The following is a 14,486-nucleotide window of genomic DNA, read 5'->3' on the forward strand; positions in this document are numbered from 1 at the left end:
ATTTTGTACTGAGCAATGCAATCAGTGCTAAGTACTGTTGTACTTTGTATTTATAATTCTAATAATTACAAAATATTAGAGTATTGAGGTATGTACTTAGTACTTGTCAATGTTGTGATTACAAAGTACGTAAATCGAAAAATAGGCTGAGTTGGCAAACGCATTTTTCTCTTTTAAACATAATTGAGGGCCCTGCAACAAAAAAGGGACGAAGGGAAATTTCACCGAATACATATTGTCCAGTAGAATATTTTTTCAACTTGCTCAAAACTCGATTTCAAAAGTGGGATTTGGTTGAGAATTTTATTCCGTATCTTTTTCCCAAATAAACCACATTGATAATTTTTATAGCTTATGGAATATTTATATAAAAAGCCACTCTTGAGCATATAAAAATTTTATGCCTTTTTTACTTCAACTCGTCATAACTTTTTTGAATACTCATATTTCTGTCGAAACTTTCACACGATAAACTTGATTGTATTCCGCGTCTTTCAAATCCAATTACAATCCCTAATATCAAATAGAAACAAAATGGCGATTTGTTCAAAAAACTTTATTAAAATTTTCATTCCATGTTTTCATTCGAAAAAATAATTCATTTTTTTTGTCTCTTAGCCAAATTTTTAATACATACATAAACTTGAAATGTATATAATACAATAAATAGTATATTTTTTGATATCATTCGAATAGTTTGAATATTATTTAAATAAATAAGACAATGTTGTCTTTTTCTCTGAACCAAAATTTTACTCCGTTGTTATTATTATTTTTTTTTTTAATTCTTGTTTTTAGCGTTATATGTTTCAGGAAATAAATAAATTCTTTCTCGAAAATTCACGTTGCAGCTATTCTTGTCCTATTGTGAATTTACACGTATTAATCTTCTCACACAAAATATTTTTCAGGTATCTAAGAATCTCACAAAAAGCTAAATTACTATTTAAGACTTTATATTAACGGTACAACTTTAATTAGCATTTCCTATATCACAAAATACGAAATACATTCGTACTTGATAATTTCCATTTCACAAAATACAAAATACATTCGTACTTAGTACGTTCCATTTCACAAAGTGAGAAATCAATTTGTACTTAGTATTTTGTGTTTCTCAAAGTATGAAGTACATCGGGACTTGATACTTATTGTAAGTATTTTGAGTACAAAAGTACTCAGAGGTCGCCCATCCTCGGTTTCAATCGGCCCCGGTCTCTTCTACTTGTGAGAGGCGGAAAGTCCGTTGCCTCCTTGTTGCAGACGAGTTTTTAAATAACAAGGGTATGTTACGCGTTTTTCCACGAAGCGCATGAAACTGAGATTAGGGACGCGTAATGCCAGATTCGTTCGCAACAGCGCATGCGCGCGCTACTTGAAAAGACCACTTTAAACTCCTAGGACTTAAAAGTTGGCTTTTAATTACTCCGCGCATGCGCATTCGCAGACTCTCTCGACCACCGTAGAGACGGGTAGTTTGTGAACGGCAAACACGGATGGAAAAATGCGTACAACATGTTAGCGTTATGTAAAAAAATTATTTAGTCAAACAGCCGAGTTGAGGACGTATGAAGGGAAACGTGCAAACAAACGTAAGATACGCGTGCTGGTGTCGGGATTCTAAGCCCGAGTTGGATTATCATCGGTTTCGTTCCCGTGCAATGTACTCGCGTATACGTTTGTATACATTAATTGTATGTGTGTTGACATGTATTATCTACGCACATGTCTGCCTGACCGCGTGCCGAATATAAAAGTAAACTCTGCACTGCGGAGCACCGTCAGTGGTTTTCGGAGTCTGGAAGACGGCTCATCAACTCTAACCAGCTCGCATAAGCATCAATATCAATGCTGATACGGTGAATAGTTTGAATTTCGTGCGATCCGAGACCGCAGAAAAGTAAAATTTAAGGAATAAAAAACGCGAGGCGAGATTTGGTCAATTGAAAGGTAGAAGATAGAAACAATCAATTGCGAAAATTTTTTCGAATCAAACAAAAAAAGGAAGGAATTTATCTTTGCATGAAAGCTTATATATCTTTAACTTGTCCATTTGTTTGTATTGGATCGAATCATTTCACATCACGTATCGTATCGATGTACCCTGATTTCAACTTTATTGGCGTTCAATAGTTCTTAATTATATGATAGTGATTATTAACTACAGTTTAATACATATTCGCGAATTTTTTATTTGTGATCCATATTAATTTTCTCTTATCTTCTCACGATAATTGCGATTGTATTGTATATTAACTGAAGAAAAAAATATATAAGAGAAACGGAACAGTGGAAGAAAGAAGGAAATATCAACAAACTAAAGTTACAGGTAAGTGTTTTTCAAATTTGAAATCATTCGGATTGAAAGATGAAGAAATAAAAATCTTTCGGACAAAGAGTTTGATTCAACATTTATTTTTTTCTGTAACATCCAAAAACGTTTTTCAATTCACGACGGATGAAGATGTTTTCAATTCAGGGAAATCGGAAAGTAAAAAAAGTAAGAAAACTAATTCATAACAACGAGTAAATTGAAGGGCTTACTTTTCAATCTAGTCAAGTACAGTTCTAATCTACGTTAATTAGTCCACTTTAAGATGCGTGTTATAACAATGAAGCTGCAGCTGCTGTTTTTTTTTTCACCATGAAGGCTTCCGTTGGTTTAGTTCTATATTTCCACTATCAATTCATTCGCTGTTTTGAATCAAAATCGCCTGTTTTTCATGCAAATTTTCTGCATTAGTGGCAAGGTTTCATAAATGACAAAAAATGATATCACATCAATCATACGTTAATTGTATTTTGCGCTCCTTCCTCAAGATCAGAATGTAGTGCCCCTACTATGCACCGATGTCGCCAGAATTGATATCACATCAATCATACGTTAATTATTAAAAAAGTTTTCATTTATTCTACATTCATTGGCGGTGTGTACACAATTGTCCGTTATTGACTCGCAATTTATGGAGTAGGAGAGGTGTGAATATTATTTCATGTTCACCTTGCGTTCGCATTTGTACGCCAAAGACAACGCGTTGAGGTATTCTACATTCTCGTTCCATTGGTTCATCCTTTCATTCGTCCATTTATCGCCACGTGTAACGATAATCGAAAATCAGGTACAAGAAATTATAAAATTATTAAATACAGAAAGTATAACTATATTAGTATTGCAATTTGAAGGTGTCGTAAAACTAATTACAGTTTTTCAACCTGAGAAATTGTTCAACGAATTAGTGCGTTCCTTCTACTCCCCAACCCTTCTTTGATCTTTATTTACAATTTTACCGTGCAAATTTTATTATCTTCAATATTTTCGAATTTACATTGCGTGTCTTACGTTATAAAGTCGTCAGCGCCATCTTACGACCTTTTGTTGTTAAAAAAGGCAAAGGGGCGTATATTTTACTTTTGATCATATAAAACATGAAAATATAATGAGAAACGTTGAAATTTAATAAAATTTGAATTAACAGCCAAAGGTCGTATACTGGTAGATACGACCTTCTGCTACTGATACAACTATAAAAACATATGTCGAGTAATTCCGTAACGTCGTATCGGCAAAAAATAATTTTTTTCACTTTTTTTCTCGGCTCAAGTATAAATTAATCACCCAAAAGAAAAAGATCGTATGTTCTGGTAGATACGACTTTTTGGCTCTGATGAAAATTGAAAAAATTAATTACTTACGGTAATTGCATAAAGGGTGAAACCGCAAAAAATTATTATTGTTATTTCTGTCATTCCGATAATTGATGATTTGAATAATCGGCGTTCAGAATGGTGGAAAAAAAAAAAACTAAACGCGCTTTTGCCACTAAAATTCCATTTTTGTTGGTTATAATCTTATGCCACCAGACACGTGACATGTCACACTTGTAATATGCACGGGTTTGAATGCGTTTTTTAGGCTGTTCGTAAATAATTATTTTAAAAAACTAATGGCTATGGAATATCTTACAGAATGTACGCGTAATATTTATTCCTCTCCGGCATTTTAATCGTTGCCCTCTCTACATCTTTTATCTTGCTTGAGGTTATATTACACGGACAAGTTATCAAAAAGTTATATAATATTTTCAGTCAATACACAACCTCTCGTGACGGACATCGTGTAAGCTGTTAACTCATTTTGCTTGAACTGGAGTTATAAAGATGATTCTGCTCCTCACTTCCCCAGCCTCAAACGAATTCTTATCTCCACGAGAGAATTCGCGCAATATTGTTCAACACGGTAGTTGCGTAACCGAGCTTGCGATGACAATACATATTTGATTTCATTGACAAATCTTGAAAGCACGAGGATTACTTTTATAGTTCTCAATAATTATTATAGTTTAGCAAGTAATTTAATTAACTTAACTGACAACTTCAATAATTCATTAGCTTTCTAAACTCTTGTGTAAAAAAAGGTATTTATTTACACAATTAATTCGATTTTTATATGGTAAAAAATGTTTACGGAAATATTGAGGGAATAAGAGAAACAAAAACATCTATCAAATTAAGAGCCGAAAAGCTGGGGATAAAGAAAAGAGGAATATAGAACGAAAAATAATAGAATACAAAGATTTGATTACTTGTTTTGTGACTTAGCTATGAAGAGTTGTGATGTTTTCGAATTTGACAAGCGATTAAAAATAAAAAGTCATAGAGTGAATTCCGAAAATAAAGACATCGGACTTTGTGCATTTCCATGATTTGAATTTTTGAATTCCACAGGCGAAAGAGAAGAGAGTGTAGTACATAAATTGGAAATTTTTGCAAGACATTGTTTCGCAAGTGGAAAAAGACCCTGTTCGGTTGAATAATTGTAAATATGGATAGAAGAGAGAAGACAAGCCGCAAAAATCCTAAGGAAACTTCGAACATATTGACTCGGCTGTTTTTTGGGTGAGTTCTGAAGATTCTTATTGCTATGTGTGCATTTTCTTACATTTATTGCACATCTTTATGACCTATATTTTTACCAATATACGAGAGAATATATAAAATTTGGTTAAGTAAATTTCTGCAATGTAAGTGACAAAGCAAAAACTTTTATGCTATAATAGAGTCATGTACAAGTAATAAAAATCAGAAGATTCTATGAATAGTTTTTATTGGTAGGATAAAACTGTATAACACGAAAACAATTCACAATCCTTTCAGATGGATGGTACCAATTTTTTGGAAAGGTACAAAACGAGACTTGGAGGTGACAGATTTATACGATCCTTTGAAATCTGATGAATCCGAAAGCCTCGGGGATCGACTCGAAAAGTAAGCTCGGAAAATCTTTTTCAAACCATTTTCATAATTATTCGATTACTGTTTTCCTAATCCGTTTTATTCCTCTTACAAAAAATGGGCGTCCAAGTCTTCAAGACATTGAAACGACGAATGGAATAATATAAGCTCTTGTCAAAAAAATTACACACGAAATTCTGGAATCAAAGAGCGATAAAGTAGGAGGGGGTCCTTTTGTTCAAAATTAAAAACGTGAGGCGAAACACTTTAAATTTCCTACAGCGGATAACTCACAGAGCAGAACGAAAACGATATTAAATATTTGCCAGGGATTATTGAAGAAACTCTAGTTCATTGTTTGCAGAATTTATACGGGTACAATAAGTTGCAAAAATCCTCCTCGTGTTCAGTTCGTGGAGATAATAATGACGGGTACGATTCGGTCATACATGCATTATGTTTATACTCTATTTATTGTCGAAAAATTAAAAACGCTCGCTTCGTATTGCTGTATTTAAAAGTATCATAGAGATAAGAGAAACGCTCACATTAAACTCGTCATATTATCTCGACAGATTCAAGGCGTTACTTAATAGCGCAATAGTGAGTAACAATTTTCGTATCACTCAACGGTGAGATTGTATTTTTTAATCTCGGTGGAAGAGATGAATTTTTTTCTTCTTCACTTACATCTAAACCGGGAACAAAAATTGGAAACTCACATTTTTCTTTATTTTTTTCAGATTTGAAAGCTTTACCACTCTGATTTTTCGTCGTTTCTCTTTCTTTCTCTGGTTTTATTTCACCCCCATTCATTTTTATCGACAATTTTTCTTTTCTTCTTTTTTTTTTTTTTCTTAAAATTAAATTTCTTGTCAGTCGAGCTTCTCGAAGCACACAAGTGTCGTAAGATTTTTCTATTACAATCTTTTCCTCTCTGTTTTGTTTTATGTTTTGTCCTGTGTCATCACAGTAAGTATAATTCTGTAATTTCGTCATGTGGCACAATCACGTGTAATATATGTATATGCGTTACACGATGAAAATATGAATGCCAACGAACCGTATAAAGCAACCGCAGACTTACTCACATAATTTCAGATGTGTGTCGAACAGCTGTAGACACACTGATAACCACTTGTAAGTTGCTGCTGAACAATTATTGACAAAGGTGTTGATAAGTAATAAGAGTAAAGACATAAAGATGAAGAACATGACAGAAAGAAATGAGGAATGATCTCGACGACTTTTGGTCACTCAAACCTTTCCTCATTCACAATAATTCTGTGCACAATTTTCGGTTTATCGATGATGATTCATTGGTTTTTAATCTATATTTTTTTACCTCGAGCAGAGAGTGGAAGAAGGAGCTGATGAAAGTTGAACTGGAGGAGAAATTGGCGAGAAAGAAAGACCCCAACAAGGCGGTGAAGTGTCGCCCAAGCCTTTTTTGGGCAATTGCGAGAGTCTTCTGGGTGCCATACATGCTTCAAGGGTTACTCTTCTTCATACAGTTAATGGGACTTCGCATAATACAGCCTACACTCCAGGGTTGGGTTATTAGATACTTTGACCATAGCGAAGATTCGATAACGAAAGACCAAGTGTTGATATACGCCGCTTGTTTGATCCTTGTCACCCTTGGCGTCGTCTTCATAACTCATCACACAACGCTGGCCACTCAGCAAATCGGGATGCGAGTCAGGGTCGCCTGCTGTTCCATGATATACAGAAAGGTGACGTCAGAATTGATTTCGTAATTTCGATTGTAAGTGAGAAAAAAATAAAAATAAACAAAAACCAGTGTCGGTACGAAGTAAGGAAGATTACCGATATTGGTTTGGGAAACGATGTGTGAATATTTCAAAGCGTCAAAATATTGAGATTTCATTTATTTTATTCAGTCGGGAGATCGGTAATCTGGGAAATCAAAATGTAGGTACGTGATATGGCAAAAAGATGAAAATCCAAAACCACGTTACAAAATAAGAGTCCAATTGTAGAATTGGAATATGACAGAAAAATCACCATTTCAAATTGTAATAGGAAAGAAGGGTCACAATTTGGTATAGCAATATGCAGGTAGAAAAGTAAAAATATGTAGAATATCACTGTGACATTACAGTTAAATTGAAGAATTACATCTGTAAAGTATTAGGGTCAAATATAGAATCGCTATAAAAGAAAAAAGTGAGAATTAAAGATCGCATCATAAAACAGGGGACCAATTTTAGAATCGCAACATGACTGAAGGATAACAATACATAGAATCAGGGTGTAAAACAAAAGCTAATTAATTGACGAATCGAATCATAATGTATGAGCGTAAAAATTTAGAATTGTAAAATGATAGAGATCAAAATGTAGACTTTTAATACGGCGAAATGGCTAGAATATAGAATATATAGAATCAGGTTATAAAACAATGACCAAACAGCCCAATTTTTACATAAAATGAGCGGTGAAACGTAGAATTCCTACGTGAAAAAGAAGCAAAAATACATTTTCGTAGTACAACATGATTGCAAATAAGTAAATTTCACAGCGTAGAGCCGCACTATTGTAATTAAGGGGTTCGAAAATAAAATCAAGTTTCCACTGTATTAAAATAACACAAAAACGTCAATATCGTCAACAACTTTCACCTGCGATGATATTGTTTTGCTGTATCATTATATGATCTACCAAAATGTGTAACATTTTTTGATAATTCTGATGCATGTATATCTGACGACTAACTATTCTTTGTGTTTCAGGTTCTGCGCCTCGATCTGGCCGCAGTGAGTAACACGGCTGCTGGTCAAGTGGCAAACTTGATCAGTAACGATGTTGCCCGTTTCGATATGGTCCTTATGTTTCTTCACTACATTTGGATCATGCCAGTACAGGTAATAACAGATTTATGTTGAATTCTATGTTCTTGGCAGCTAAATAAATAATTAATCATTCTGAGGAGGGCCCCTACTCGGGCCGAAACGTTAACGAAATTTTACGTAACGCACTTACTGACCGCTCGCCAATATTTACCACTTCATCATCAACCAGGTCAAGAATTCCAATCCTTCACAAATAACAAATTTCGCTTACCTGTGCTGATCTTTTTTATTCTTTTGTACTGTAAAACTGGTGCTCTACATTTGGCTCGCTCTCGTGATTCCAGGTCATTCTGATAGGGTACGTGATGTGGCAGTCAGTTGGACCAGCTGCCTTGGTCGGAATCGGCACAATGATGATGCAGACGATACCGATTCAAGGGTACTTGAGTAATCTCAGCGCCAAGTTCAGATCCAAGATCGCGGTGAAGACGGATGACCGAGTGCAGCTAATGAGTGAGCTCATTTCCGGTATCCAGGTAACAATCGGTTCATTCTAAGAGGTTGAATTAGGAGGAAGAATTCCACTTACGACCTTCTTCACATCCAGGTGGTCAAGATGTACTCGTGGGAAAAACCGTTCGAACTGTTAGTGTCGAAGGTTCGAGCCCTCGAGATAAAGCTGATCGCCTACACGTCGTACCTCAGAGGATTTTACCTGAGCATAATGGTTTTCTCGGAAAGAGTGACACTCTACTTGACCCTGATCACCTTTGTACTGATGGGAAATTATCTCACCGCTGACGTGACCTTCGTGCTGGCCACCCTGTTTAACGTTCTCCAATTGACCTGTGCAATCGCTTTCCCTCAGGCCATAATCCAGGCCGGTGAGACGGCGGTGTCGTTGAACAGATTGACGGTAAGAATTTACATCCACTCCCCATGGTTACCATTTTGATGCGAAATTTTTTTGTCCAACCAATCCGGTTCTATTTCTCAGGATTTCCTATTACTCGACGAAGTGAAATCCATGGAAAAATCCAATCATTATACGTTTGACCGCGCTGCCAGTCTTCAGCTCTCTGAAAAGCCGATTGAGAAGGTTCCGCAGCGTGATCAAGGAGTTAGCATCGAGCTGGTGAACGTCTCCGCAAACTGGGTGTACGGACAACTACCGCCAACGTTGTGCCAAGTATCGATGGAAGTTAAAAGCAAGTCACTGACAGTCCTCGTCGGCTCCGTCGGTTCGGGGAAATCATCTCTTCTGCATCTCATTCTCGGCGAGTTGCCCGTCGGTGCTGGAAGCCTGTCACTGTATTGCGGTGAGGGCAGCACGAGGACCAGGGTTGCCAACAAGGACATCCGGATCTCGTACACCAGTCAGGATCCTTGGCTGTTCTCGGCGTCCATAAGGGACAACATTTTGCTTGGTCAGCCGTACGACGAGACAAGGTACCAGGAGGTGGGTTCAAATCATTTCAAATCAGTCAGCACGTTGAGATTTCAATCGCTCAGCAAACCCACAATGAATTTTGGGCGACACTTTTCAAGGTCACCAAGGTCTGTGCTCTGCTAAAGGACTTCGAGCAGTTACCTCAAGGCGACCTGAGCTTCGTCGGAGAACGAGGCGCGTCTTTGTCCGGAGGACAAAGAGCTCGGGTTAATCTGGCCAGAGCCGTTTACAGGGACGCTGATCTGTACCTACTCGATGATCCACTCAGTGCAGTCGATGCTCGAGTAGGTCGTCACTTGTTCGAGGAATGCATTAATGGATTTCTGAAGGAGAAAACCAGGCTCCTCGTCACTCATCAACTTCAATATCTTAATCAGGCGGACAAAGTCGTCCTTCTTAATCAAGTGCGTTGAAACAAGTTTTTGCATACGATACGAGACTCGGAAGGTATCAGTCAAACACTGTTTTGTTTCAGGGCAATATCGAAGGTCAGGGCTCGTACGAAGATCTGTCCAAATCTGATTTCCACATTTTGGATTCGGAGGATTCGGAAGAACATGAGGAAGTCGATGTTATCGAAGAAAGCAAGGAGAAAAGTGTAGAGTTCGAGGTCGGTATATTCAGCAATCAGGAAATCAATTCACTCTACGAAGATTTTTTGAATTCTCCGCGTTAGTATCTGAAATTCTCTCTGATTCTCGTAACAAATGTTGGATTCAGCAAAATTTTCTCGAGTCTTCCGAAAGACGATCTCCAAACTGCTCAGTCCGCTTCAAAAGTAGAGCAGTAACGATAAGTGTCGATTCCGGTTTCAGGACAATTCAGTGACAGTGGAGAGCAACGGTGAACAGGAATTGAGTCCTGCGAGGAATGAAGAAGACGCTACGAGAGATGTGAGTGAGGAGGAAGTGGCAAAGGGAAGCATGTCGAGTAAGGTCTACTGGGGCTACTTTTTGGCGGGTGGAAATATGTGCACGCTAGGGTTAATGACATTAGCATTCATCATCGGTCAAGTGGCGGCGAACGGAAGCGACTACTGGGTTACGATTTGGACGAATCAAAACACCTTGTTGAAACAGAAGAATGAGGAAGAAAATTCAACCGGCCACTTCGCTAACATTGATTCCGTTTGGTTCGACGAATATGGACTGTTTAAAAGAGACATCGCGATATATATCTACACCGGGTGCATCGTCGGATCCATATTGGTACTCACTCTTCGCAGCATGATGTTCGTCACGGTCTGCATGAACGCTAGTCGCAATATTCACAACTCTATGTTCGCTAATCTGCTCAGGGCTACCATGCGATTTTTCAACACGAATCCGTCTGGTACGTAACACATTTTGTACTGAAAATGCGGATGATGGCAATCGAAAATGCGGATGATGGCAATCGAAAAAATTGTTTGTAGGACGGATTCTGAATCGATTTTCTAAGGACGTAGGAGCCATGGACGAGCTACTGCCGAAGGCGATGCTCGAAGCAATTCAGATATTCACTGTCATGCTGGGAATACTGGTAATGGTTGCAATTGTCAACCAGTGGATGCTTATCCCGACTGCTATCGTGGGTACCATCTTCTACACTATCAGAATTTACTATCTTAAGACTGCGCAGGACATCAAACGACTCGAAGGAATAAGTAAGTTACGTTGTTATTAATCAATTTCCATTATGCTAGAGGTGTTGAGGATGAGAGACATACTGTCGTTTGCAAAAATTGACGCTCCTTTGCAGTAACAACACTTTAAGAGATTAGGAGATTAGTGACTTGTGTATTTGATGAACATGAATCAGACTAATAATCGTCATAGTTTCGTTTAGAAATAATCCTTTTTGATGTGCTTTCTCAAACTAACTTGCATGCTTGACTATTTCAGCGAAAAGTCCCGTTTTCTCGCACGTCAGTTCCACCTTAGATGGCCTGACCACAATAAGAAGCCGAGGTGCTTTGGTAGAAGAGATGCTGAGAAAAGAATTCGACAGCTATCAAGACACGCATACCGGTGCTTGGTACCTGACCATAGCCGCTGCGACGGCATTCGGGTTCCTCCTCGACCTATTTTCGTGCATTTTTATCACCTGCGTTTGTTATTCGTTTATCCTGATGGATGATGGTTGGTTGCTTTTGTTGTTCAGATAATGAACAAAATCATAAAATGAATTGTGAGCTTCAAATTTTGCGATTCTTATCCATGCAGGAACCATTATGGGCGGATCCGTCGGCCTGGCCATTTCGCAATCTCTTATACTGACCGGAATGGTTCAATACGGAGTGAGGCAGAGCGCCGAAGTAATCTCGCAGATGACGTCAGTGGAGCGGGTTTTACAGTACACAAAACTTCCCCAGGAGGGACCTTTTACCACTGAGAAGCCTCCGCCGGACACTTGGCCTGAGAAGGGTGCCTTAGTGTTCAAGGACGTATCCATGAAGTACGCGAAGAACAAGCCACCAGTGTTGAAAGTGAGTTTATCGGGATCATTGGGTTCATCGAAGCACCGAATCGTGAGATGATGACCATGTCTCGATTATTCTTCCATAGAACCTGAACGTGGATGTAAAGCCTGGCTGGAAGATCGGCATAGTGGGAAGAACCGGTGCTGGAAAATCATCGCTCATTTCAGCTTTGTTTTGTCTGACTGGAGACGGACTTGAGGGCGAGATCGTTTTGGACGGGATCGACACGAAGACTGTTGGGTTACACGAGCTGCGTCCCCGGATCTCGATCATCCCCCAGGAGCCGATTCTATTCTCCGCCACACTCCGGTACAACTTGGATCCGTTTGAGCAGTACTCGGATGCCCAGCTTTGGGACAGTCTCCGTGAAGTTGAACTCGGCAACGCCGTTCCATCGCTCGACTTCCGCGTAGCTGGGGGTGGAGCCAACTTCAGTGTTGGTCAACGTCAGTTGATTTGTCTCGCTAGAGCCATACTGAGGAATAATCGGCTGCTTGTTCTTGATGAAGCCACTGCCAACGTCGACCGTAGGTTAGTATGAACAGTGTTTCAGGCTCGTTTTCAATATCTTCTTATCTCCGATGCAGTCACTTTATGGTTCAATGTTTATGTCCGGCGTACGCATCCAGGGCACTAGACACCCGAATTACTCAAAGTCAAGTGATGTTAATTGATATTTATGGACTCGAATTCATATCAAGTCCCTTAGAGTTAATTGAAGGTATCCGAACTAAACTTGTGTTTACGGAAGTCATGACATCATTCGCAGTAACTTAAAGTTATTTAAATTCAATTGAAGCCTTTCAGTATCAATTCAAGTTATTTGACATCATTTGGTGTACTTTGAATTTATGAAGGATCGGGAAATAACTAAATTTTTCAAACTTATTTCCGTTCATGTAGTCTCCTAACTCATCGTCGTTTGGAACATTTTGAAATCATGAAGTCTTGAAGTAATGTGCACAGCTGATGGTGGATACCTGACTGCCTAACCCCTAGGTTTCAATGTTGGGCTCCTTTAAGACAATGAGCTCAAAATGCACTTTTCAATTTTCAGCACCGACGCTTTGATCCAGACCACTATCAGGAAAAGATTTGCCAACTGCACGGTTTTGACAATAGCCCATCGCCTGAACACGATCATGGACAGTGATCGAGTATTGGTCATGGCAGGAGGCAATATCATGGTTTGTAACTTCTTTAAATCAGTTATTCAATTTTGTCGAACTTGAGTGTTGAATAACTAATGTATCTTTTTGATTCTACTACGCAAACACAGGAGTTTGGCCACCCTCATTTGTTACTGCAAAATCCAGACGGTCACTTCTCGCGAATGCTTCAACAAACTGGAAAAGCGATGGCTGAAAAACTGTCAAGGATTGCCGAGAGTGCTTATCAGCTCAGCTCCGAATCTAGGGAAAAATCAAATGACAGCACAGTTATCAGAAGTGAAGAGATGACCAATTTATAGCGAAATTAAGCAAAATAGTCTAAATTATCGTGAATTTTAGTAACCTGCATACACGTATGCTTGTAAGCATGTAATGATCATTATTTTTGTCATTTTTAATTAATTAATTTTCATTACGAGTTTGTGATTATGATGTGTAATATTGTTTCATCATGTAGTTACTTGTATTCGTTTTTTCATTTTTCACTATTCATTGTTACCTAACAACGACAGTCAGAAAAAAAGAACATATCATTATGTCGAGCAATCATGCATAGGTATTTTTAAAATTGTTAACACCCGTCCTGACACCTTATTTAAATAAATATATAGTACATAATTAAGCTATGATCAGTTGTCCAATATGAGATTTGACACTTGAATAGGTCTGATAGAAAATTTTCATTATCAATAACTTGGTCAAGATTCAGAACAATGTGATTGGTAGGAAAAACCAGCTCGATAGTCAAATTTGCGTAACATTGATTATGTGATTTGAAATAACCTACAGGTTACTTCATTAATATTATAACGTAGAGTTTTAGAATGGCTCGTCACAACGGCAAAGGACTGGAGAATCTTCCGGAAAACGAGTCCCTTGCGGTGTACTCCAAGCGAACTCGATAAAAAATAGGTAATAACTACTGGTAACTAGTTTCTTTTTTTTGTATATTCTATAATTTCGGCGCGAGCAAACGAGGTACCAAGTCGACAACGATCCCGACTATCGAGAGACCAACATCTACCAATGAACTCATCGACCAACTATCTGATGTGACCATCCCAATTGGTGCTTAGAAATCACCTATGCTAGCCTCCACCGTTTACCTGAACTTCTGATACCACTCCAACTGCCGGCATTTAAGAAAATCCTCCCGAGATCCAAGTGACCACTCTCCATAAGGAGCCAATCACCTGCTCTCCCGGATGCCGCAGAGACAAAGAGAGCACTTCACAGCTTCCCGTTCCACAACTTTCCGGCCAAGTGCCGGACCATTTTGTAAGAATTACCATTTCAGTACATTGTTATCGCCGTCGAGAGTATCTTCGAGACTGGAGGTCGCGTTCCCCTCAATG

The 14,486-nt window shown here is 38.4% G+C and overlaps 1 protein-coding gene across 1 annotated transcript; it reads left to right on the forward strand.

Moving 5' to 3' along the window:
- The first annotated feature begins 4,768 nt into the window (after positions 1–4,768).
- Positions 4,769–13,753, forward strand: LOC124306144 (ATP-binding cassette sub-family C member 4-like). Its single transcript, XM_046766383.1, has 16 exons — positions 4,769–4,896; positions 5,155–5,265; positions 6,587–6,968; positions 7,989–8,120; positions 8,393–8,584; positions 8,656–8,964; positions 9,046–9,507; positions 9,597–9,902; positions 9,974–10,108; positions 10,314–10,830; positions 10,913–11,143; positions 11,382–11,618; positions 11,703–11,965; positions 12,045–12,490; positions 13,017–13,146; positions 13,239–13,753. Exons 1-16 carry the CDS (start codon positions 4,823–4,825, stop codon positions 13,428–13,430), a joined length of 4,119 nt encoding a protein of 1,372 aa, XP_046622339.1. The 5' UTR covers positions 4,769–4,822; the 3' UTR covers positions 13,431–13,753.
- Positions 13,754–14,486: the final 733 nt, after the last annotated feature.

Source organism: Neodiprion virginianus, chromosome 5 (genome assembly GCF_021901495.1).
Source record: "Neodiprion virginianus isolate iyNeoVirg1 chromosome 5, iyNeoVirg1.1, whole genome shotgun sequence".
Lineage (NCBI taxonomy): Eukaryota > Metazoa > Arthropoda > Insecta > Hymenoptera > Diprionidae > Neodiprion > Neodiprion virginianus.